General features: G+C 42.0%; 2 protein-coding genes and 12 non-coding genes across 17 annotated transcripts in view; 9 read left to right on the top strand and 5 right to left on the bottom strand.

Annotated features, from left to right (window-relative positions):
* intu (inturned planar cell polarity protein) overlaps positions 1 to 21,891 on the top strand; it is a 30,348-nt gene extending 8,457 nt beyond the window's left edge. For all 3 annotated transcript variants that reach the window (XM_037112952.1, XM_037112951.1, XM_037112950.1), the window contains 15 exons: positions 552 to 637; positions 4,823 to 5,038; positions 11,795 to 11,913; positions 12,760 to 12,849; positions 13,399 to 13,476; positions 13,692 to 13,875; positions 14,548 to 14,601; positions 15,005 to 15,067; positions 15,980 to 16,204; positions 16,408 to 16,500; positions 16,660 to 17,094; positions 17,404 to 17,498; positions 17,587 to 17,776; positions 19,573 to 19,715; positions 21,552 to 21,891. In XM_037112952.1, the coding sequence (XP_036968847.1) occupies positions 552 to 637; positions 4,823 to 5,038; positions 11,795 to 11,913; positions 12,760 to 12,849; positions 13,399 to 13,476; positions 13,692 to 13,875; positions 14,548 to 14,601; positions 15,005 to 15,067; positions 15,980 to 16,204; positions 16,408 to 16,500; positions 16,660 to 17,094; positions 17,404 to 17,498; positions 17,587 to 17,776; positions 19,573 to 19,715; positions 21,552 to 21,663 (2,183 nt within the window). In that variant the 3' untranslated portion in view covers positions 21,664 to 21,891. The remainder of the gene's footprint in view (positions 1 to 551; positions 638 to 4,822; positions 5,039 to 11,794; positions 11,914 to 12,759; positions 12,850 to 13,398; positions 13,477 to 13,691; positions 13,876 to 14,547; positions 14,602 to 15,004; positions 15,068 to 15,979; positions 16,205 to 16,407; positions 16,501 to 16,659; positions 17,095 to 17,403; positions 17,499 to 17,586; positions 17,777 to 19,572; positions 19,716 to 21,551) is intronic.
* On the top strand, positions 5,242 to 5,315 carry trnan-guu. Its single transcript has one exon. It is a non-coding gene; the product is annotated as a tRNA-Asn (tRNA).
* trnan-guu lies at positions 5,895 to 5,968 on the top strand. The gene has a single exon. It is a non-coding gene; the product is annotated as a tRNA-Asn (tRNA).
* On the top strand, positions 6,702 to 6,775 carry trnan-guu. The gene has a single exon. It is a non-coding gene; the product is annotated as a tRNA-Asn (tRNA).
* trnan-guu lies at positions 7,202 to 7,275 on the top strand. The gene has a single exon. It is a non-coding gene; the product is annotated as a tRNA-Asn (tRNA).
* Positions 7,678 to 7,751, top strand: trnan-guu. Its single transcript has one exon. It is a non-coding gene; the product is annotated as a tRNA-Asn (tRNA).
* trnan-guu lies at positions 8,183 to 8,256 on the top strand. The gene has a single exon. It is a non-coding gene; the product is annotated as a tRNA-Asn (tRNA).
* trnan-guu lies at positions 8,840 to 8,913 on the top strand. The gene has a single exon. It is a non-coding gene; the product is annotated as a tRNA-Asn (tRNA).
* trnan-guu lies at positions 9,513 to 9,586 on the top strand. Its single transcript has one exon. It is a non-coding gene; the product is annotated as a tRNA-Asn (tRNA).
* Positions 17,834 to 17,905, bottom strand: trnad-guc. The gene has a single exon. It is a non-coding gene; the product is annotated as a tRNA-Asp (tRNA).
* trnad-guc lies at positions 19,107 to 19,178 on the bottom strand. Its single transcript has one exon. It is a non-coding gene; the product is annotated as a tRNA-Asp (tRNA).
* trnad-guc lies at positions 20,576 to 20,647 on the bottom strand. The gene has a single exon. It is a non-coding gene; the product is annotated as a tRNA-Asp (tRNA).
* trnad-guc lies at positions 21,134 to 21,205 on the bottom strand. Its single transcript has one exon. It is a non-coding gene; the product is annotated as a tRNA-Asp (tRNA).
* A 290-nt stretch (positions 21,892 to 22,181) lies between the features above and the next one.
* On the bottom strand, positions 22,182 to 25,399 carry ino80b (INO80 complex subunit B). Of its 2 annotated transcripts, none has more exons than XM_037112969.1 (6): positions 25,082 to 25,399; positions 24,813 to 24,953; positions 24,331 to 24,511; positions 24,087 to 24,241; positions 23,516 to 23,688; positions 22,182 to 23,436 (listed from the first exon to the last, which is right to left on the bottom strand). In XM_037112969.1, exons 2-6 carry the CDS (start codon positions 24,850 to 24,852, stop codon positions 22,972 to 22,974), a joined length of 1,014 nt encoding a protein of 337 aa, XP_036968864.1. In that variant the 5' UTR covers positions 24,853 to 24,953; positions 25,082 to 25,399; the 3' UTR covers positions 22,182 to 22,971. The 2 variants fall into 2 exon arrangements, with proteins under 2 accessions (XP_036968864.1, XP_036968865.1); XM_037112970.1 differs by having other exon boundaries at positions 24,813 to 24,930.
* Positions 25,400 to 25,496: the final 97 nt, after the last annotated feature.

Genomic DNA, 25,496 nt, shown 5'->3' with positions numbered 1-25,496 from the left:
AGTTAAATACCTGAAATAGCTCTGTTACCGAGATGCTGGTGAGTCCGCCTGCACACACAGCAGGTGAAGCTCTTTATTGGCCCTCCACATCACAATTGATGCAATCCATCAAATTCTTTTAGGCAGTGATCTTACAGAAGATATGAGCCAAGTCTAAGGGTCTGAAGTTTACAATAAATACTGCTTGATGGTGGATCTGATGGTGGATCTGTAAGTATCGGTTGGATATGTTGTCTCTCTAAATAATATGCAGGCCAAGTTTGAGATGCTCCCTGCTGTTTTCACTGGGAACGAGACCAGATTGCACCAAAAAATGAATGCACGCTGCCATTTTAAGACTGTTATTATGTCAGTTGCCTTGACTCTTAGTTTAATTCATTCCCTTTCTTGTGAACAGTTTACTCAAAGAGGTATCTGCTTTGTGCTTTATCAGTAGCATACCCTCCCTTGGTTTTTGACTGTGGCTGTAAGCTGGTTAAACTTACACTAGTATCATTATTTATTACCATTACCTACTTATTTCAAGTTCCTTTTCTGCATGTTTTTTTCAGGTGATGTGCTTGTAGCAGTGGATGATGTGGATGTGACTTCTGAAAACATTGAGAGGGTTCTGTCATGCATCCCAGGACCGACACAGGTCAGTGTGTGTAATCGCAATTTGTCATGATCTTTGCCGCCACACATGAAAACACAATTTTTTCTGCATTAGATTAGCCTTGCAAATTACTGCAGTAGCACATAGGTCTTGTCACAAACGGCAACCTCGAACTGTAAACACAGACGCTAAATTACTTTGAAATGCATTGGTTCTTCTAAGCTGCTAAAATGTGAATAGAAAGCAGAAGTCAGCGACGTTTACCATTAGAAAACCCTCAATTACTGAGAAATTATCCTTTGATCGGTAGCTAAAAAATCCGTAGTCTGTGCCTCGGTTGTGCATTTTCACCAAAAAGCAGACCATCAAAAAGTAGGAATTTGCAAATGACAGAGTGTGTACGGATTGATGGCGAACACGACGGATAGACGGGACTGCGGTGCAACTCTTTTTTCGGTGCCACAGGAAGCTGTTGTGGGATTGAAAGCTCAGCTGATTAGAAGATGTAGTCGGAAACTAAATTACACTGTAGGGAAAGAGCGAGGGAGATTTTTTGGAAAAATACAAGGCTCCCCAGGCACCACGATGACTCTAAAAAAAAACTTGAAATAGAGTTGTATTGCTGACAGAATGATTGTTTTGTGTGAGTGTGTTTCGGAGGATGGTTTGTCCGTGTGCCAGCACTCCCAGATGGAGCGTAGACAGTACTTATTATATTCGGAGGGACAAATATCGGTATTAAAGTCAGTCCACCATGCCCTTTGCTAACCCCTTCAGTTACTCCTTCTTGTGTGTGTGTGTGTGTGTGTATGTGTGTGTGTGTGTGTGTGTGTGTGTCCATCTATGAGCTTGTGCTAAATGACTGACATCAACAGACTGGAATTCCACTGAGAGCACACTCCAGTCTGACCACATCCTTATTATTTATGATGAGAGAAAGTGCTGCAGTTAGCCCTCTCTTTCTTTACTCTGTGATTCTGTCAATTTTGGGTCCTATTTGAACGTTTTCTACCATTTTTCATTTCTGAAGTCCTCTGCTCAATGTAATCGAAGCTCCCTTTGTGAATTTAGAAGAATTGAAGATACCTTTAAATCCACTATGGAGTGAGCCAGTCCAATTCACCAGTTGAAAGGGACATCACTTGGTGCTCCACCGCTGCTTGGCTCTTTTTTAATAATACCCCTAAAATTGGCTAAAATGGCTGGCAGCCCAGATGCAGGCGCCTGCTGGAAAGGCGGGTGGCCTGTGGTTTGTGCTGACAGACCATGGAGACTTCTGGGAGTGATCGTTGGATTAGAAAAATACAGTTTCAACATTTTTGACCCTGGAATATGATCTTTTTTTTTCCCCGAAAAATATTTGGTAGGCACCATATGATCCAGGATTGAGAAACTACAGACTTCCCATCTTTTTTTTTTTAAATGACCACAATACCTCATTTATTTCTTTTAGCATAGTAAATGGCTTTTTTAGGTTTTTTGCAGTCACAAACAATGTCTGGGTTTGGAACATGGACTCCCCATTCTTAAGCTATGTGTCTAAAACAATGTAAGCGGTCATGGAGTTTTCATTAAATTACATATTCATCATTTGTGTGTTACAGTCAAACACCAAAATGTAGTTGGGGTGTGTCCAGTCAAGATGTAGTGGTTCGAGCTTATAACTGGATCTGCATGGTCCCTGGTGGTTTGAGGTTAAATCCCAGCAGAACCTCTCAGTTCTGCTTGCCTTCCCTCATTCTCACTGAATCCCTCAATAAGGGAAAACTCCTTGGACATACTTTGTCTTTATTAGGGCTGTAAACTTTTTTTTTTTTCTTTTGGAAATTGCTGATTAATCTGTTTACTACTTTCGAGATTAATCAATTAGTTGTTTGGTCAGAAAATTATGAAAGATATTGGATCAGTGTTTCCTAAATCCCAAAATGAAATCCCCCAAAAATCTTCAAATGTCTGGTTTCTGAACCTGGACTGAGAGAGTTTTGACTTTTCTTTCTTAGAAAATGACTCAGGTGTTTAATTATTTAAATAGTTGGCAATTAATTTAATAGTTGACAATTAATTGATTAATCATTCCAGTAGAAGTCCTAATAAGAAACCCATTTTACTCATTCAGAAGCCCTGATCAGCAATTTCAACCAGAACCCTTCAGCACATTCTTCTGACTTTTCTGAATCCAGCTGCTCTTTCTCACATCTGGACTCTGGTTCTGATTTTCTTGAATTAGCATAAGTTTAGCTCCATAGACTGCCTTTCTTGCGCTGACAGGTTTCAGCCCAGGGTCAACACAATGTGTGAACAGGTATGCCACACATAGCAAGTCTAAATGTGCACCGTATGTACTTTGTTAATGTGAATATTCTAGTGTTTTGTTGTCAGAGAACTTTCCTTCTTAGAGTGTATACGTTTAACCCCCTCATATCGACAACAGTGTATATCATTTAGGTAAGATTTCCTAACTTTTCATCTGTATATCGTCACTCCTTACTGTTTGCCCTAAGGCTGGCAGGTGTGTGGTTCCTAAGAGGTCTATAGTGTGATCGTAGCTCTGATAGAGGCTAAACAATCCAGCCTGTCTTTAGTAAATATTTCGTTGAAGATTTAACAAAGCTAGCAGGGACGCTGGCAATTATGTCATCTCAACAAGGTCTTCGTGATGATTATAGCGCTAACACAAACTGAATTTATCAAGCATAGAACTCTCTCAGCCTTTTCGGGTCTTTGTACAGTAAATCTGTAATGATATATCCAGTATACAGTGTCTTTAGTGAATATCTAGTCCACTTTTTGATGATAAAAATACGACTATCCAGAGGCTCACAGGACATATTGACTTCCCTTTGGTAGACCCTTCCAATCAATCAGAGGTTTGTTGTGGTGGTTGTCCACCAGCGAGAGGCTGATACAACTATACATGCATCTTTGCTTAAGCCAGCTCGTCATCAGAGGGCGACTGTGACTGAGAATTGTTTGCTGGGTCCTTAAGACAGTAGAATATCTACAAGGAGAAAATGAGCTGGTCCTAGTGCACAGGGCACGAAGCCTCTGGTGATGTTTCACTTTACTAAGAGTTAAGCCAGCTCTCATGTTTGTAGGAGTTAAACCATCAATGTGTGTTCCAAATTTGCTTTGGTATTTTTTGGTTACCCTCGTTTGCCAAGACTTGGGAGAACAATTTTCAAATGCCAAAAGCCTTGTTTATTATAGTTCTTATGCTGATTTGAACAGTTTTCAGTGAAATTCAATTTCTGCTTTGTTTTTTTCGTTGTTTTTATGGTCATTTAATTATTTACACCTTCATTTGACGTCTCTGAAGCATGCATATTTTTGATAGCCTGGGTTGTCCTGAAAACAGTTATGTATGTAACTTGACTGCATTACAGGGTTCATGTACATAGAACACTAATGTACATATATCAGCATGAAATCTTAGTTATCTACGTGAGACCTACACACAGCCTCTTGTAGATATAATCTGATGTGGATGTTGTGTACAAGATGAACTTAATGTAGCTTTGACAGATTATTTTAACTGGGACACCACAAAGTTGTACTTTTGCATTCCTTCTGCGCATCTTGACTGCGTGTTTCCATGTGCATGCTTGTTGAGTTTCCATGCAGCTCTGTTTCTGTGTCCACTGTGACTTTTCTATGAATGGCAGTGTAAAATACTGGGGTATGGAAAGAAAAAATCACATGAAATAGAGAAGATAGACTGTCTGTTGTCTCGCCACTGTTTCTTCGGTTTGCAGAGGTCTGGTTTTCATTTAGTCAAACACACACAAAAACACAAGCACACACACATAGTTCCCCACTATTTGTTATGCTGCGGTTGGGTATGGATGTCAACGTCACTTTCTCTCTGACAGTCTGTTCACTTTTCAGCCTTTCTCAACTGAATGTATAATGACTGAAGTTTTTTTTCTCCCCTTTGGAAGCCCGGCACATGTGCACACCTCTGTTTTCCTAAAACAGACACATGAGCACCGTTAAGATTTCTTGCCAAATACAATCATGTGGAGCCATAGTGACTTATTTTTAGAAATGAATGAAAACTCAGTAGGAGTGGTACGCAGGCTGATGCAATGATATTGTAACAGAACAGTTTTTTAAAACTTTCCCTTTCACTATTTTCTGTCATGTTTTTAGACATTCTCTTTCTTCAGAGCTTACACATTTCTTAATTTCTCTCCACCTTTACCACTTGTGTGTTTTTCTCTCCTCCAGGTGAGGCTAACCTTGGAGACAGTGGCTCTGGTGGACGACAGCACTGCAAACGACACTTTGTCGGTCCGCAAGATAAAGACTTCTCCACCGGTCAGCCAGCTAGTGCGTTTGTTGTGGGGGGAGGACACAGCCGAACTTCAGATGTCCATAGGACACATCCCGCATATCGTCATGTACCTCTCACTTAAACTGGACTCAGCATCACCACAGGAGGAGGTCAGTTTGTACAATGTGCTATTTTAAAATTCTGTGGATACAATTCTGCCATGTTTCACAGACTATCCTCTCACAGTAAATAGGATATGTGATGGATATGTCTCTGTGGAGTGATCTGTGTTTCAAGTTTCTGCCTCACTGCCTGATGTGGTGGCTTGCACCTGAAGATCGATTCGGCACCCCCTGAACAGTTGTGATGGCCAGTCTCTGTGGCGCAATCGGTTAGCGCGTTCGGCTGTTAACCGAAAGGTTGGTGGTTCAAGCCCACCCAGGGACGACAGTTTTGTGCTTAAGTCACCTGATACTATTATGTAAATGAGTAACTTGGCTTCTGAGATAAAGAGTTAGATATTAGCAAAACAGAAACAAAAGGATTACTCTTACAGCAGTGTTGCATGCTGCAGAAGCAACAGTACACACAGTAGTCTTTGAATATATACATATTTTAATTCAAATTCAGTAGAAGAAAACTTTGGAAAACACAAAATAAGCTTCATAAGCTAGTTTCTATTTTTCTGAAATGACAAGAAAATATAAGTATAACTTATTTTAGAGAGCTGTTAGCATTATTATAACTCCAATTTTAGGACCAAAAAACTGAACAAAAAGGTACAAATGTTAAGACAAAACTTCACGTAATACATGTCTAACCAGTTGAAGATTTGGACTTAGAAAGAAATGCATAAATAACCACTTTAAATCTCTGCATATGACTACACGGCAGTTTGTTTGAATGTATTTCCTGTGAAAGACTACCCAATTAAAATGCCATTATTAATTTTCTGCCTTTACCACCCAACGTGGTAGCCTGTGCCTGTAGATCGATGGCAGACCCCATGAGAGGCTCAGCAGGCCAGTCTCTGTGGCGCAATCGGTTAGCGCGTTCGGCTGTTAACCGAAAGGTTGGTGGTTCGAGCCCACCCAGGGACGACAGTTTTGCTTGTAATTGACCAAATAGCATCAGCCTCTGGCCCTGCACTGCGCCTTGAAATTCTGTTATAAAAATAATGACCAGAACTGGTGACAAAAGGCAGCCCTGCCGGAGTCCAACATGTACCTGCTCCAACTGTACAGCCATTAGCAGAGTGCCTCCGACCCTGTATTTCCAAAGCACCTCCCACAGAATGCCATGAGGGACACGGTTGAATGCCACGAGGGACACGTGGACTGATTGGGCAAACTCCCATGAACCCTCGAGCACAGCCAGGACAAAAACCACATTGTTCCTCCTGAATCCAAGCTTGAACTATCGACCAAATTCTCTTCTCCAGTTCCCTGGAATAGACTTTGCCAGGGAGGCTGAAGAGTGTGATTCCCCGATAGTTGGAACACACCCTCCGGTCCCCCCTTTCGAATAGAGGGACCACCACCCTGGAAGTGTTGCGGAATTGACAGGTCACATTATTAGTACAACCGTACACTCTTTCTTGCCCAGAAATCAAATTAATCTGACCACACAGCCAGAAGCACCACACCAATAGGTCCGGGGCAAAGCAAGGCCCATCTCTTCAAATTTAATATGCCACCATCAAAGTTTTTGTTTTATTACCCAGGCCAACTTTAAAGTACATAGGAAATTCAGCCCCAACATTGCCCTACTGCCCAATGTTGGGGCTTCTGCCTGAAGATGGATTCGACACCACCTGAGCGATGTGTCAGGCCTGTCTCTGTGGCGCAATCGGTTAGCGCGTTCGGCTGTTAACCGAAAGGTTGGTGGTTCGAGCCCACCCAGGGACGACGTTTTTGCTGGAAAGTGATCAAATACCATCATGTTCATGGGCAACCTTAAAGTGGAAAGTGTTGCTGAATTGACAGGTCACATTGTTGGTATGATGGTCCACTCTTTCCTGTCCAAAAAGCTGATAAATCTGACCACACAGTCCTTAGGGAGCCGGAGGCACCACATCAATGTTTTGTCGGAGAAGCACAAAACACAAATGTAATATGCCACCATCAAAGTTTTTGTTTTATTACCCAGGACAACATTTAAGAGCACAGCAAATCCAGCTTGGTGGGCCTTGGATATGACGCGCACACCCCCTGGTGGTGGTTCCAGGCCCATCTCTGTGGTGCAATCTGTTGTTCAAGTTTCTGCCTCACTGCCCAATGCGTTACCTTTCGCCTGAAGATCGATTCGGTACCACCTGGGGCTCTGTCAGGCCTGTCTCTGTGGCGCAATCGGTTAGCGCGTTCGGCTGTTAACCGAAAGGTTGGTGGTTCAAGCCCACCCAGGGACGACAGTTTTGCTTGAAAGTGACCGAAAACCATCATGAGCAACCTTACAGTGCAAAGTGTTGCTGAATGGATAGGTCACATTATTAGTATGACGATCCAGTCTTTCATGTCAAAAAATCTGGTGAATCTGACCACGCATTCCTTACACAGCCAGAGGCACCACACCAATGGTTCCTGGGAGAAGCACAGAACACAAATTTAATATGCCACCATCAAAGTTTTTGTTTTTTTACCCAGGTCAACATTTAAGTACACAGCAAATCCAGCATGGTGGGCCTTGGATATGACGCGCACACCCCCTGGTGGTGGTTCCAGGCCCATCTCTGTGGTGCAATCTGTTGTTCAAGTTTTGCCTGAAGATCGATTCGGTACCACCCGGGGGCCCTGGGGGCTCTGTCAGGTCTGTCTCTGTGGCGCAATCGGTTAGCGCGTTCGGCTGTTAACCGAAAGGTTGGTGGTTCGAGCCCACCCAGGGACGACAGTTTTGCTTGAAAGTGACCAAATACCATTAAGTGTATGAGCAACCTTACAGTGCAAAGTGTTGCTAAATAGACAGCTCACATTATAAGTATGACGGTCCACTCTATCCTGTCCAAAACTGTTAAATCTGACCACACAGTCACATACAGAACCGGAAGCACCACACCAATAGGTCATGCACAAAGCAGGCCTGTCCCTGCAAATTTGATATGCCGCCATCAAAGTTTTTGTTTTATTACCCAGGCCAACTTTTAAGTACATAGCAAATCCAGCTTAGTGGGCCTTGGATATGATGTGCACGCCCCCTGGTGGTGGTTCCAGGCCTGTCTGTGTGGCTCAATCTTTTGTTCAAGCTACTGTCTCTCTGCCCAATGTTGGGACTTATGCCTGAAGATCGATTCGGCACCACCTGAGTGAGGTGTCAGGCTTGTCTCTGTGGCGCAATCGGTTAGCGCGTTCGGCTGTTAACCGAAAGGTTGGTGGTTCAAGCCCACCCAGGGACGAATTTTGTATGTCAGCAGCCAGGTAACATCATGTACATGTGTCACCTGGTTTCTTAGTTGCAAAATCAACTGGATCATTGACGTTGTCCTGTGCAAAGGTTGGTGTTCCCAGGGATGACAGTTCCGTGCACGAGTTACCAGATAACATCATGTTCATTAGCAACCTTACTGTGGAAAGTGGTGCTGATTTGACAGTGCACATTATTAGTACCAAACAGAGTCTTGGCAAAACCTTATCAGGACTTTCTTTTTGAGGCAAGGTAACCCAAGTCAAATACAGAAAACCCATACAAATATCAGTTTTTTCTCATCAGATAATCAAAATCAGTATTCCTTTATTGGTTTTTGTTATTCTGCTCGTGCACGGCAGCCTCCTCTGTATGGGAGGGACTTTGAAGGCAGGGCTGCAGTGCAGCACAGAGGAGCAAGGAAAGATCTGGGAGCCGTGCTCATTTAAATTTTCTGGCTAGGTCCACTTTTTTCTCAAGCCTCCAGACTGCAGCTTCAATGGCCTGCCCAACATCATAGCAACTACATGTGGGTGGGGCTTGAACATAAAACCATCTGGAATGTGCTCATGCAAGTCTCTGTGGCGCAATCGGTTAGCGCGTTCGGCTGTTAACCGAAAGGTTGGTGGTTCGAGCCCACCCAGGGACGAATTTTGTATGTCAGCACCCAGGTAACATCATGTACACGTGTCACCTGGTTTCTGAGTTGCAAAATCAGCTGCACACTCCATCGTTGACGTTGTCCTGGGTAAAGGTTGGTGTTTCCAGCCAACCCAGGGATGACAGTTTCGTGTGCGAGTTACCAGATAACACCATGTACATTAGCAACCTTACTCTGAAGGTTTTGCTGATTTGACAGTGCACATTATTAGTACCAAACAGAGTCTTGGCAAAACCTTATCAGGACTTTCTTTTTGAGGCAAGGTAACCCAAGTCAAATACAGAAAACCCACACAAAGATCTGTTTTTTCTTATTAGATAATCAGAATCAGTATTCCTTTATTTGTTGTTGTTATTCTGCTCGTGCACGGCAGCCTCCTCTGTATGGGAGGGACTTTGAAGGCAGGGCTGCAGTGCAGCACAGAAGAGCAAGGAAAGATCTGGGAGCTGTGCTTATTCAAATTTTCTGGCTAGGTCCACTTTTTTCTCAAGCCTCCAGACTGCAGCTTTAATGGCCTGCCCAACATCATAGCAACTACATGTGGGTGGGGCTTGAACATAAAACCCTCTGGAATGTCCTGCAGGCAAGTCTCTGTGGCGCAATCGGTTAGCGCGTTCGGCTGTTAACCGAAAGGTTGGTGGTTCGAGCCCACCCAGGGACGGAGTTTTTGACATTAAGTGACCAGATAACAAACTCTAAATGCTTAACCTTACTGTAGAAAGTGTTGCTGAATTCACAGGACATATTGTGAGTACCAAACAGAACATGAAGCCTTTTATTTCTATGTTTCCATCTTCTGTCTTGACAAAACCTGATCATGACTTTTTCTTCAAGGCAATGAAAATACAGTAAAGGTAGAAAACTTACAAAACAAGAATGTACATTTTTGAAGTTTAGATCAAGTGAAAAGACAAAGGCTGAAATAATTAAAGAATTACTCGAATATTTCATGCACAATTAGAATGGTTAATAGTGCCATTTAGCCCAGTGGGTAGACGGGGTGTCCCTTGTGCCAAGGCTTTGTCCTTGCTGCAGCGGTCCTGGGTTCAAGTCCCAGCCTGGGGCTCTTTGCTGTGTTTCACTTCCCCCTCTCAACCTTTTTCCTGTCATATCTTCAGCAATTCTTTCAATGAAAGAAAGTTTTGCTGATTTGACAGTGCACATTATTAGTACCAAACAGAGTCTTGGCAAAACCTTGGCAAAAAACCAACAAGTGACATTGATTACACTGTCTCAGCAGAAATATGAAGCTGGATGCAAATTATTGAGAACCAATTCATGATGTCCACATCTTTGTTGCATAGATTTCAGTGGAAATCCTAAATCCTAACCACGTGGAATGTCCACAATACAAGTTTAAAGTCTTTATCATACCCCAGTATGGAGATGGATCCTGATGATTAAGTGTTGACCTGAGCGGTGTAGGAAATCCCAAGCTCCAGGCTGGAAAGTTTTCTCAGGATTTCTCTGATGTGAGTCAGACTCCTACAGAAAACTACTGCTCTGGACATCTTCCAACACCTGTGGGTGCTACTAACAGAAAACAGAAGGAAAGGGGAGAGAAAGGGGAGAAGTTGAGGCACAGCTCCTGTCAATAAATGATCTGTCATTTTAAAGCTGTGAATTTTATTTCCTCTCGGGTGAATCCACAGATGCCTATTTTGGCTGAAGTGCAACAGTCTATGAATGTAATAATTATAATTGGGTTCATGCACAGAGCACTGTTTTCTGTCCCTTAAGGTAGGACACCATCAACTTGTAGTGAAGTGTTAATCCCAAAGTGTGTGTTTTGTCGCTCTGAGAAGCAAACTATTCATTTGCTGACCGTCATCTCCTACACTGTAATCCTATTTTCCCTGTGGGCGACTGTTGGCAGGTTGATGTTTTCTTTATGGTTGTACTTCATGGTTCTGCAGTTCCTTTCAGTATCTGCAAGCCAGAGTTTTACTTCTCTTTTTTTTTTTTTTCTTGACCTGAACAGCAGTGGAGATGGAGTGCACGGGTTGTCTAGAGCCACATCAGCCAGCAGCCGACTCTCTAAATGGCAGTGCCGCACAAGGGCCCCAATAAACTCCGACTTTGATTGTTTAGTCTTTTGATTGCAGGGTAGCAGGAGCTGCAGAGGTTCAGTGGTGGTATTTTTGAGATTTAGCAGTGTGATGTTTTCGTGATCTTAGCTCTTTTCGTTGCTTCCATGTACAAACAAAGTGTTTCACTGTGTTGGTTGTTCTTTTTGTGTCTTTGTTCTTGTTGCCAAGGCTGAAAGGGCCCCGTTCATTCAAGCTTTTTTCCCCCTCACCCACTACTCCATCCTCTGATCCTCTCAGCGGCTCAGCTCTTATCCGCCCTGTATCCTTCAAAGTTGCCAGCTTGCTGGGAGGAATACTAATGTCACAAACAATACCCCAAATCTGTCCAGAGGGCTCTCTCATCTCAGAGTCATAGTTTGTATGAAGGTTTTGAGGGTTTTTTTTGTGACATTTGGTGTGCTGCAAAGTATTCAAGAGTTTCTCTGAGCTTCAGTCAAATTCCTGTATTTCCTGAGTCTAGTTTTCTTTTCTCTGGAAAGTAAACCATGTAAAATATTTTAGTCACATTCATGTTAAAAGCGACGTTTCCGTGTTTGTTCCACACAGAGAATGGGTTGGACAGAAACACTGAGGTGGCAGAATAAACATCCAGTGGTTTATCTATTCATTCTTCTTGGCTGTCCATAATTCGGAGAGCACAGTTGCTTCCAACAACAGATATTTCAGATTTTTATGTGTCATTTTTCTGTCAGACCAAAGATTTCCCTTTCTGCCTGTGTATCATTTCTTGACACGGATTCCAGATAACACTATGCTTCTTTCTGTGTTTGTGTGTGCAGGAGGAGATCTTGTACCAGTACCCAGTGTCTGAAGCATCCAGCCAGCTGAAAGGAGTGAGGGGGATTTTCCTTACCCTGTGTGACATGCTGGAGAATGTCACAGGAGGGCGGATCATCAGGTAAGGAGATGTAGAACTGAGAAAAAATAATGTAGCATTTATAAAAATGTGATATACAACTGATTCATATGTTTTTTTATTCATCAATCCGTAACTGAAACATACATTTAAATCAACTTTTGTCTGACTAGCTAGCTAATCAGTGAATGTGTCACATTTTTGCTTTAAAAATAACTTCAACAATTAATGGGTTATTAAAATAGTGTTTATAATGTTTTGTATTATAAACACAAAAAATAACATTCATTGTTCTAAATGGTTTTATATTTTACCTTTTAAATAATTTCTAAAAGTTATGCAACTATTATACTGCTTCTATATTTAAGTGCAATGGATTTAGATAGTTCATAATGGATGTATATTTACCAATACATACCAATGATATTGTAAAGTAATAATGTTTCTCACAATCAAGACCACATTTTTCTCTAAACCCTCCAGCCTCTTCAGATATGGTCCTGGTTGTTTGATGAAAAGGATGTAGGCAGATTGACGGTTGTTTTTTTCCACCCTTTTTTACGCTTTTTCTTTCAAATCAAACCCTATGCCGCTCAAGAAAACGATGCCCTTTTATATAAAGATTATAATAAGGCATCAGCATTAATGTGGTGATGATGAATGCGGTTTAAGTTCCCAAATTATTTTTGTTGTAGCGCCTCAAAATTCCGAACTGTTCTGCCAGTTCGCCGCTGGATGCTTTGAATATCAACACAGTTCATGGTCAAGTTTAAAAAAACAGTGAGCAGGGAGATTTTTTTGGGGGGGGGGATTTTTTTTACCTTGTATTGATATTAACCCCACTTTTTTCTGTCACTTTTCTTGAACTTGCTTTCCTTTTCTCCATAGTTCCTCTCTCCTGCTCGGGAAACATCTGGTCCATGTGGGCTACTGGAAGGAAAGCAACAACCTGTTGGTCATCGGTCTGCCTGCTGAGAGGTAGAGAGAGGCAGCGAGCACACAGACACACATTATTACACCACATTCAATTTTAATCGCAACGTTTGCCAGCTGAAAAATCAATACATATTTCAGGGCAAGAGTTGATTCCATGTGGCAGGTGTAACAGATTTTGAAACTAGTGTTTTAATACATTTTCTGAACATTTCTTGTGCTAGAGAAATGAAATATTTTTGAAGAAGAGGAAACATTTCAGAGCACGATCTGTGAAAACAATTGAAAAGGAACATCAATTATTCTCGGTTTCATGTGCTTCTTTTAGCCTTTGCTGGCAGGATGAAAAGCTCTGTCAGGAGGTTGTAAAATTGTTCATGAAATGTGTCAGAGAAGCCAACTTTGTTTTTTAGCCGCCAGGTCCGCCTGATCAATCACCCTCTCAGTAAAGAAATAAAAGCTCAAAGTTTGGTTCTTAAGGGAACACCCACGTGTAGACAAAACAATAAAGTATAAATTGCTTTTCCATCATGGTTCCTGGCATTTTGATAAGAAGCTGATCCAGGTCTGTGACATTTTTCCGTTTCCCCCCAGGGTTCCTCTGCTGTGTCTGCAGACGGTGGTGGGAGACGTGGTCCGGACTCTAAAAGTGATGTACGGCTCCTTAGAAAGGTTGGTCACTCTTATCTTTCCTGTCATCCTGCTGAGAGAGCCACCCAATCTTTTTTTATGCTTGATGCAAAACTGAAATAGTTTTACTAATTCAAAACACCAGTCGGATTTTACACAAAGTCTTTAATGTTTCAAACCTTTTCCCCACTCATCTAAATCTTGACCCACATCTATGTGCCATCAAAACACTTTTTTCTTCATTGTGTCCTCCGCAGTGCCTTCTGCAAAGTGGACCACGGTCCCCGGCTGGACCATTTCTTCTGCCTCTTCTTCCAGCAGCTCATCCAGCCATCGCGGTTGAGGGACGGCTCCTCAGCCCCGCCCCCCGACGTCTCAGGGACACTTTTCCTCGACGGACTGCCGGCGGTCCGATGGCTCACGCTGCCTCCAGAAATCAAGGTGCATTACTGTGTTTCAGGCCTCTGGGACAAGTATATTATTTAAAGATCTAATTCAGTCTCAGAGCAGTAGCTCATACAGAGTCAGTAAAACCAGCTGTTTGTGCATCACTGTTCTTGTGAATGTGATAATATCACAAATGCAGCTATGGTGCCCTCTAGTGTCCACTGGTAAAAATGATAAATATCACTCTGAGTGAAATTAGATCTAGGTTACATTTCAACCAGTCCATGAATATATTTGATCAATGCAAATATTGCAAATAACACAACATTAAACTGGACGGTACGTAAGTTTAAACATATTGTATCTTTGCCATTACATAGCCCTCACATCTAACTTGTTGTGTTACATTAATGCAAAGTTTGGGATTGTTTTCTCCGTACATTGGAAACATTTTTTATACAGTTCCACATAACCTTCTTAATATTGTGCTCAACATTTAAACAGTTCTTTTCATTTTAAAAACACATATTTTACATGTTCTTTGAATATGATTTTGAAATGATTGTACATTTATTTTTTTTATTGAAGATCCTTTTTATTTTAATCTTTAATCTCATTGTAATGCACCAAGATACCAAGACAAATTCCGTGTTTGTAAAAGCCTCCTGATTGTGATGCTGATAATTAAATATTATTAAGCTAGTATTTAATTTCCTCTTTCCACAGATGGAGGTGGACACTGTTCTCTCCGATTTCGAGTCTTCTGATTTTGGAGAAATGGTGAGAACCTGTGTTACTCAGTTACACTATAACTGAAACGGTTGCTATTAAATCAAATGGAAACGACAGTGATTGGTGTTTCATCGGTGAGCAATATTTTTAAGCAAAAACAGTAAAAAGTGATTTGATTCCAACTTCTTAAATAGGAATATTTTCTTCCTCCCCTTTAACAGTAAACTAAATATCTTTAAGTTGTGGGCAAAAAAAAGATATTCTGCTCATTGTTCCCAAGTTGTGTTCTTAAAATAAGACAACCACTATCTGAATAATGTCTCATTTGCTCTTCAAAGATAAATTAAGTTTATTTTTCTACATTCACTCACAAATTATTGGTCAAACACTGTCATTGCTGTCTTTGTTTTCTTTTTTGCATTTTTTCATTTTGTCTTTATTATTTCAACAGTCTGAGGACTTTTTTGGCCTGAGGCGTCTGTATGTAATTCTTGGCTCCTGTTTGTTCTACAAGGTAGGTGTCTTTTTCATCTTTTTGTAGCGTTGAAGTGTTCTGAAAGGACTCAGTAAAAGCAGCATGTACCAATCGAAAACTTTTATGGCTGTAAGAAAAAGAAATGATCAAAAAATGCAGATTCAGATCATTCCTCCCACCATTCCTTGTCTCTATAATCTGTATTTGACCTCAGGAGGAGAAGAGGGATAATGTCCCAGACAGATTTGATCGATGTGCATACAAAGAATATTTTTTTAGTTAAATAAAAGTGTATATAGAAAAATGTCGGTGTCTCACAGACACATGCTCCAGTGTACTGTATTTATATCCCCCCTGAAGTCTAGACAGTTAACCTTAAATGTCAACAATATGAGCCCAAGCTAACAGTCACTGTGTGCTGAAGTTGACCTTTCACACGAGATAACACGATGCGCCTGTTCTGTGGCCCAGTGACAAATCATCAACCTAATTACGCTGTTTCAATATTAACTAGGGTGGAAAAGGTAGGAGGACAGTGAGCAGTAGACTGTGTCGTATCTGTTATTACAGTGAAGGTGTGAGAATCATCTAGTCCAAAATATTTGATCTCGTTACTGGATGTGTTTTTTATAACAGTGTGCCCCTAAATGCACCATGCGTCTTTTCAAGATTTGTTTTATAGAAAAATTAGTGTGTTTCTTTCTTAAAGTCAAACTGGAAGCTGGAAGGAAAAAAAGTTTAGGTCATTAAAAATGAGATCGGAAAAGGCAATTATAAAGCATCCTTCAGATACAAACCAATACAAGGTGCTTTACGTGAGAACCACATGGAAAAGAAGTTATTAAGAAAACATGAAAATTGCTTATAAAAGACAACAAAAAAACGCAAGCCTAGGAATTATTGGTTAATTTAGCTCTACGAGACACATTTTTCACTTAATTATCCTTCCAGTCCTACCTGATCGCCAACCATCTGCCCAAAGAAGACCTGCTGGACGTGTGCCTGTACTGCCAGCACTACTGCCTGCTGCCGCTGGCGTCCGAGCAGCGGGTGGGTCAGCTGGTCATCTGGAGGGAGGTGTTTCCCCAGCAGAGAGCTGGCGGCGGCGGCGGCGGCAGCACAGTGCCCGGCTACAGCCAGCCTCAAGGACGACACTTTCTCCTCATAGTGGGGCTGGTAAGGCGATTGGTCCTTTTCTTGAGGTGTGTTCATGAAACACACACTTGAAGCAGTGCATCAAGCTCAAGAAAGAAAATCAGCTACATAGTGTAACACAAAGGAAATGACTGGCTGCCGTGTCTTTGGTGTCCCTTTCCTTTCAGTTCAATATTTTTTGGGGTACAAACGATTTTTTCTCTTGTTGTCTTTATTTGTCTCAGAGGCACTTCATGCAGTGCGTGCTGTTGGAAGCAGGAGGTTGTGCCTCACCAGCTTTGGGCTCTCCAGGACCTGATTGTGTTTACATAGATCAGGTAAACCTTGTTGAACTTTAATATAAATTCCTGACCTATAGTCCAAATGTTTGACACCTCTACATGAATGGAAACTTGTACTTCCTACTTCATTGTTCAGTTTGGTTAATTTTGTGGTCAAGACAACATAACTAATCAAAGGTTATGCTCTGACTCCAGGTGAAGGCCACCTTGCTGCAGCTGGAGGTGTTAGAGGCAGGTATAGAGGAGCGTCTGAACGCTCCGCCTGCTCCCTGCCTGTCCTGTGCAGACTGGTTCCTTCCTGCCGCCACGGCCCGCGACCGCCTCGACAGCCTGGCCTCTTCTTCCCCCGTCCTCAGCAAGCTAGCCGGAGCGGTTAAAGGCTCCTCCACGGGCTCCAGAGGCCGCAGCCTGTTTGGGGACAAGGCCCGGAGGTCCAGCCCCCAGAGGAGCCTGTCGGACAGCGGGAGTGAGGGGCAGATGGATGGGTCTGGGTCAGGGTCTGGATCATCAATGGCTCCAGGCCTCAGTCCACATTCCACACCGGACTCAGCGAGAAAGCTGGGAGTGCGACGGGACTCGATGGGGTCTGGAGGGTCTGATGGGAGTGGAGGCAGTGGAGGCCTCTTCAAGGTACAGTTGTATTCTTGAATTGTGGAACTTGTGTTTGTTTCTGTTTGGTCATTCACAGTTTTAAAGGATTTATCATCACAAGTTAGGTAAATGTTTCAATGTGTCATGGTCGGCATCTTAACCGCTGGGCTGCCTGATTAGAAAACAGTGCCAGGGATCTTTCACAGATGTACTTTTTTTAGTCTTTAAGGCAACATTCCATGACAAGATTTGATGTTTTAAAGCCTGATCTCTGCGATGTTGCAATGTTAATTGGACATTGTTCTCATCTTATTGTTTTAATTTTGAAATGTAATGTTCTTTCTTCAGATTCCCAGGATGAAGCACCCAAACCCATTCTACCTGGGCACCCTGAAGAAGACTCTGACTGAGAGGGAGACAGAGGAGATGTATAACACTATGAAGTAGGTGATGGGGAATAATGCTTTGTCTTTTAGTCCAATCACACAGAAACAATTTTTATCTCACCTCCTTGTCTTGTGTTTGTGACAGACTGACCTCAGGTGCAGAGAACACCTTGTTCCATTATGTCATGATGGAAACAGTTCAGGGAATCTTCATCGCTCCTACTCACAGAGAAGTGGCTCAGCTCAGCGGCTCCATTCACCCTCAGCTCATACGCAACTTCTACCACTGCTGCCTCTCCATACGTGCTGCATTTCAGCAGAGCCTCCCAGCCAGGGTGAGTTACAGTTTTGGGTTCAAAGGTCACAGTATTCAGTTGTTGGTGCAAAATGAACTCCCCGTCGGGGAATCGAACCCCGGTCTTCCGCGTGACAGGCGGAGATACTGTCCACTATACTAACGAGGAGGAGCTGAGAAGTTGAAGGACTGGCAAACTCACGTGAATCAAGCTATGAATCAACATATTCATCATTCAATTATATTTTAAATTTACATTAAGGTCATTCAGCAGATGCTTTTGTCCAAAGCGACTTATTTAGTCTTACCAACTACACAGGTAACACAAATCCCAGGATAGTGAGCAGCAGTGTTAGAGTTGCAAATGTTTTCTTTTAGAGTATGGACACAGGCAAGGGGGGCTTTAAGGAAAAAAGGTTGGGAACCTCTGGACTACCTGACCGACATCGCTTGGTGGGCCTTAGTCCGTCTCCAAGTTGCCTCTGGTGCAGAACATTTGATTAACAGTGATAACACTAATGTACATAAATGTAGTTGAATGTTAAAAATAATGTGTATAACATATAGAAATTAAATTTTACAAAACATACAAACTTTGATAAGAAATTGAATTTGTGGACTTCAATACACTCGGACAACTGCTGGGAAGCTACAGAATGATATCACAGCTTAAAAAAAACCACAGAAATAATAGACATGCCCTTTAATAATGGGCTGCGTGTTTCAAGATTTGTAATTACTTTGTCCAGGAATAATTCATCGATGAGGCGTATTATAGTGGATGTTATCGTTTGAGTACAATTTCATGCCGCTTCAAATACATATCTAGATCTGGCCAAATTAGACATGAATATTTGATACCGGATTAGGCTTGATTAAAGGGATTGGATCTCAATGGGAAGTATACACTCTACTAAGTGACAGTCTGGTTTTACCTTGGTGCAAACATAACGGACCCAAACACGACTGATGTTCTGGAACAGGTCTGATCAATGGGACCTCCATGGATCAAAACTGTTCTGGCACAGTCCATGGAAACTCCATCGCTTTGGGATATGGGTTCTTAAGAGGCCAGGTGGAGGCTTTGAGCTCTCTGTCACATTCCTCGGGACATTCCTAAGCAGTCGTTGGCGAGTGCAGCTGCCATGAGGGGGTGTACTTGGTATTCAACAGTTTCTCAGTTGGTGGTACGTGTTAAGTAGTATTCACACGAATTCCATGAGGCAAGGTTTTCCATCAGAGGATTCCATTCTAAAGTGGTGTTCAGTGTTCACCTCACCTCACCTCACCTTTTAGCCTTTTTTTATGTTGAAGCTTGGAGTGCGTAGCAGAAACAATACAACCATGATGACTCTTCTGTGAAAAATGAACTCCCCGTCGGGGAATCGAACCCCGGTCTTCCGCGTGACAGGCGGAGATACTGTCCACTATACTAACGAGGAAGGCTGAGAGCCAGTAGGTAACTGCAGTATTTAGATGTGATCTCACTAGAGAGATGACAGAATAATTTGATTGACATTGATTAATCTCCCTGAGATCCTCAGGTCCTTGGGTGTTTCCATTCTTACTATATGACAGAGACACAAACACGAGTGAGAGCCTTGCCTGTCACTGCTACTGGACTTTGGAATGACTCATCTGATCAGAGCACCAAACTCTGCATTGTCAGTTAAAACACACTTTGAAACTGGGTTTTTGAAAAATGCAGTATAAATTCAGTTTATTTCCAATTATTGTTTTGGAGTCAAAATAACAGAAAACAATGAAAAATTAGAATATACTCAAAAAAATGGGGGGTTTAATCATGCAATTGATTTTTGTTTTTCTTCCCCACAGGGTCGCCGGGCTGCAGACAGGCCTCAGGGCGGTGGTTGGGGTCTGGGTCCAGTCAAGGAACACGGGGTTCTGTTCCAGTGTAAACCTGAGAACTGGACCGACCAGAGGAAACCTCCTCCCACCATGACCTACTGGGTCATAGGGTAAGTCAGCTTCCCCTTCGGTCAAACACTTGTGTAAAACTGTTATCCACAAATTCGTATTTAGAATTATCAAGAGACAGATGGGGGCTCAGGAAATAAACATCTGGTGAGATTTAGTTCTTGGGGAATGCGACCACTTAGCTTACTGTTTCAACCTGGTTGATAATGTATCGTCCCCTGTGACCTGATCCTTGTGGGGAAATTTGATATTGTAGCAGCAAGAAACAGGATATAGCTGTGCTTTAAAATTTGAGTTTGAAGTAAGAAAATGATCATGGGAGTGTAAGGGTCAAGAAGTTTCTGTAGCTTGTCCCCACAGGGATACACACTTGTGAATAAGAGCACATTTTTGACAGATTTGTTTTTACATTATCAGTTTAATTTCCCTTCTCGAAGAAAAAGTCTTCCAGCTTCATCCAGTCATGGTGTAGATAGTGTAAAGAAAAGGCACCAGACTTGAGGGAGCCACATAGAATTAATATTGCTTTGTTTGCTTTAGGTTCTTACAGTGAATAAACATCCTGTGTGCTTTGGTCTGACAGATTGTGAGCTTCCAAAACAGCAGAATGTGCATAAAATCCCCAAAGACAACTTTGTATTAATTCTGTTAACCAAGACCAAGACATTTGAGTGTTGCTGAAGACCCAAAAAATAGCAACATTGCAAAAGTTTCAGTAAATTGTGTTTTTCCCAATGTAGGAAGAGCTTTAAGGTAAGATCAAATCTAAGTTATCCTGAGGGAACTTGTTGTGCAGTGAAATCTAAAATATTTTAAAAACGGTTATCAAAAGTTCACCTAGTCAAAACAGAACAAATATTAAACTTGTTGGAGCAATAAAAAGAAGAAAAGGAAAAAGGAACTCCCCGTCGGGGAATCGAACCCCGGTCTTCCGCGTGACAGGCGGAGATACTGTCCACTATACTAACGAGGAAGGGTGATGAAGATGAAAATAACATTCAATTTTACAGCTGATGTACTTTACAGTGAGACAATGTTTCAGAAAAGAATAAGTATTCATTGACACAGATTAGTCCTCCTGATACTCTTGGTTATATGTTGTTCTGTCTTCTAGACTTAAACACAAAGGGGAGCCTTTTCTGTCAGGGACTGGAATGGAATGTTTTATCTTAGGCAATCTGGAGCACAACCTGCGTTGTCTTTAAAACACTTTTAAAGCCAAACTTATCTGTTCATAATAACGTTTTATTAATTTGTACTAGTTGTATCAGTTGTGGTTTTTCAACAAAGTGCTTTGTGTCCTTGTAGCTCTACTGCTTTATAAATTGAGTATATTTTCTCAAATATTTTTTCTACTGCTCGCAGTAAATAAAGTCCACCTGCTATTTCCCCGATGTGGGATAAATAAATGTAAATTCTGACACAGCAGCGATTGTGTGTGCGTAAGGTGCAATAAATACTCCCCGTCGGGGAATCGAACCCCGGTCTTCCGCGTGACAGGCGGAGATACTGTCCACTATACTAACGAGGAAGTGTGATGTCAAGGAAGGCAACCGGAAGTAAAAAAAAAAAATCGTATTAACACAGTCAACGCTAACGATGATAATGCTAACAACTACTTGATTTGTTGAGTTATTCTCCGTGTAGGGTTCACATAGAACTTTATGAAAGTATTTGAAAAGTGTTGAATAAATGTTAATTATTCATACATTTTGTGAATTAAAAAAAAACACAGATGTAAGCAAATGTGTTTCTTTATCATACCAAATATCAGCTTACTGCTGCAGGTGGCCATTGTGATATGTATCTGTCATTATAGTATTTTACTTTGCAGAGTTTTGCTCACGTCCCAGTCCTCTCTTTACTTGTTGTTTCAGACGGATGCTGCTCGAGCCCGTCCCTCAGGAATTCTACGTGTGTTTCCATGACTCTGTGGCAGAGGTTCCTGTAGAGATGGCTTTCAGACTCTCCTTCGGCCTGGCCTTGTGATTGATGATGGGACACACAAACCACAATTCTCAGGAAAACTTTTTACGCTTGTTGGAAAGCACCTGAGAGAAAAAAAAATGTGGGGATTTTATGCTTGTTGTCCCAGTTCCTCTGGGGTGATGTAAAAGACAGCTAAGCAGAGTCTGAATCTTATAGTGTGCCTCAGGTTTTCTGCAGATTATGACGCAGCCTTGAGGCAGTGATAAGCAAATAGAAGATTCAAACTGGGTCCTTTTTGTGCCTTGTTGCTCACCAGAGTGTGTGCGTGTCTGCACTCAGTCAGTAAATACCTCAGACACTTTGGCAGAAACCTCTAAGAGCAGACAAAACCTTCCACTGAAAGCAGCCGCCCCGACAATTTGCTGCCATAAACTGGACTAAAACAAATCATGCTCCATGTTGACAGAGCAAGTAAGGTTGTATTAATATTTTCACATTTGTATGCAGTGGTTCTTAATTTAAGATGTACAGTTTTATATGAAATATGAAGACATTTGTTACAAAAATAAACATTGTGATTAATCAAACAAAACAGTTTCTCTTTTATTCCTTCAAAAACAAATTTGCTTCTCATTGACAACCTTTATCAATCGCTTAAGTACAATTTTTACATTATTGACAAAACAAAAAACAGTCCAAGCCAGTGGAAATGATTCTGTCTCCAAACTTACACAAAAATATACATTTTTTAGTATGTCAACTTATAAATATTTCATAAAGATTGACTGGTACACAGATTTTTATACCATTAACATTTTACAATGTACATGAGTGAATTGTGATGACTGCAGGAAAAAAAAAAACATTATCATTAATATGACACAGCTGTGGAGGCTCAATTCTGCTAGTAAAATAAAAAATAAAATAAAAAAGTGAGATTAAAGAAAATTATTCTTCCCATGGTTAAGTCAAAATAAGAAGATCAAAGCCGATAAAATTGAAATTATGAGATAAAAAAAGGCAACATATATCAAGTGAGTTTTTTTCTCAGAATTTTCTTTGTTTTCCTCATAATCATGACTCACCATGGGGATATCTTTTTCTTTTAATCAAGACTAAATTTGCATCATTTGTTTTCTTTAACTGGCAGAAATAGGCTTACACACACAGCCGATGGTAAATAGATAAAAAGTAAATCCATTTTGTATTTGGATTCTGAGATTTTTGTTAAAGTTCAAATCATATTTCCCACATCTGTGAAGTTACAGGCATCCGTGTACTGTAAGCCTCTCCGACCACATTGATTGGTTGGAGACATCCTACAATAGTTTGAACAAAACTACGACTGCGTCCATTTGTAGTTATAGTTCAAGCTGCGCTCTGAACAAGCAGCAGGTTCCTTTTGTAACAGTTGAGGCTGCAGAGAGGAACCCCGGTCTTGGAGCAGGAGTACTTCTTCAGGTTGGTGCATCCACTGACCCCGCAGTTCACAGGCGCTGCTGGTGGAGGACGGGGAGGCACCGAGGCTGGAGGGGGGACCCCAGTGGGGAAGGAGATGGCCATGCCCTGAGCGGAGTCGCTGTAGCGGATCATGGGACACTGACTCAGCTTGGCCTTCCTCTCTTTCATGCTCTTGATTTTGGCCTTGCTCGTTTTTGTCAGTCTCTCTATCGTCTGGTTCTTGTTCTCTTCTGCCTTCTTGGCGGCCTGCAGGCGTCTCTTCCGGGCTCGTTCCTCCCGCTTCTGCATCATCTCAGCGGTCATCTCTTTCTCCTTGTAACCCATGGGGAGCTCCAGGAGAGGCTGACTCTGCTGCTTGTGTAGCAGGGCTTTCTGGACACAAAACACAAACAGAAAACATTCAGAGAAAAGCTACAGGGAACCGGAGTTAATACACTGTCCGCTTTCTCACCTGTCTGGCTGTGAGCAAAGACTCGTCAACCTCTTTCTTCAGCTCTCCGTTGTCATCGAGCTCTCCCTTCTCCAGAGCATCTAGCCATCTCTCCTCCTCGTCCACAGGCACACCCGGCATGGAGTCCGAGTCCATGTCTGGCAGAGGGGATGTGGCCAGGTTGCTGTCCTCATCTGATACAGAACAATCAAGATACACATGATGAATTTATTGTCTTTACAGTGGCACAATAGAATAACAAAACATATTTTCCCCATAGAATTTAAGCTTTAAAGATATTCCAGTCATTAGGATGCAAACTGCCTCCTCTCTCTGGCCAAACAACCACTGTTGGGTGGACGTGTCACCAACTGTGCGCTGATAGTGATTATTTTCCGGGAAAGTTGCCACCGACACTCGGTGTGCATCTTTGGTATTACAGCAAGTAGGAGGGCTCTCATCAGTCGGCCATAGGCTCAATCATCAATTGTGTCACCTCGTTCACTGATAGATGGATAGCTAACAGGTATTTATTGACATGACAATGTATTTATTTATTACTTTAAGTCAGCAGGCTGTGTTTCCAACTTACCCAGCCAGGCCCGATACTGCTCCAGAGGGACAGAGGGCTCATCATCATCTTCATCCTCATCTTCGTCGTCATCGTCATCATCAATATTATTATGAATAATCATCAAGGGAGATGGAGGACGAGCCACACCAGGATGCACAGTGAAAGTGGGAACACTGATACAAGAAAGACACAAAACCTGATTTAGTGATTCTGTTCTGATGACACACTGAGCCCAAACGCAGACATGTGGCACCCGTCTCACCTCTTGGTCCCCAGCGTCTGTCCTCCCAGTTTGATCTTGAGTCGGAGCTGTGGAGGAGGCCGAGGGATCATGATGGGCTGGGGCTCCGGGGCCTCGGAGAAGCTGTGGTGCTTCCTTTTGTGCTTCTTGTGTTTTTTGTGTTTCCGCTTGTGAACACTGTGCAGGCTGGAGCTGCCTTCACCTGCAAGAGGAGAGGAGAGGAAAGCAGGAATCGATACATTACATCCATTTCCACTACATACAGCTGCACCTACGTTGGTCAAAGAATTCACTCAGGTCGGCAGCACCACAAACCTTAAAAAGCATTTTAAGATGACCGACATTTGAATCAATAAACCCTAAAAACATATTTAACACCAATATGTGGACGGAAACAAAACACAGTTCTGCACTGATACCAATATATATGTAGTAGGCCAATATCGGCCAGTCGATAAATCGTTTTTGCTTTATTAAATGCAAATAAACTTGTGTGTACTTACCGAGAAATCTGGGGTGAATCATCTCTTTTCTTTTCCCCATTGAAACGACGGCAGGGATGTAAACAGTGAGGACAGGACAGCCAAGCTGCAGCTCTACATAGCAGCACAAATCTCTAAACTAAAAAGAAAACAGAGTTGTCTCACACAACCAATTTAAACAACGGCACTTAGATGAACCACAAAGAACAAACTGTTTATATTATGTATTACTTTCAATAATTATATCAGGCTAACGTGAACGAGGTCGTTAGCTTTAGCTTGAAGTGTACCTTATTTAGCCAGGAGGTCTTTCACGTTTGCGAGCAGCATTCAACTGAATTACATTCCAGTGCAGAACACATTTAAGTTAACATTGTGTAAAAAAAAATGCGTGTCGGAATTATTTGCAAACCAGGAACAATTTCGACTGTAATAGTGTTAAAACACGCTAAAGTTACAGTAATGGTTAGCACAAGTAAGCTAAGCTAACAACACGGACGTCAACTTCTTCGTCATTTCCGGTAATGGTGAGAGTTCAATCCGTTTCACTGCCCACTTGTGGCGACAAAGAGCAATCGAAACGGCGAGTTGCAATCAAGCCTTCACAGCGATGAGATTTAACCGTCATTGTCTTTAATTTTACAGCAATTTAAACGAGAAAGTAGCAAAAACTAAAGCGAGGCCATTCGGCAAATCAGCACCGGG

The sequence above is a fragment of the Acanthopagrus latus genome, chromosome 10, assembly GCF_904848185.1.
Source record: "Acanthopagrus latus isolate v.2019 chromosome 10, fAcaLat1.1, whole genome shotgun sequence".
Lineage (NCBI taxonomy): Eukaryota > Metazoa > Chordata > Actinopteri > Spariformes > Sparidae > Acanthopagrus > Acanthopagrus latus.
This window is presented reverse-complemented; position numbering and strand designations above follow the sequence as displayed.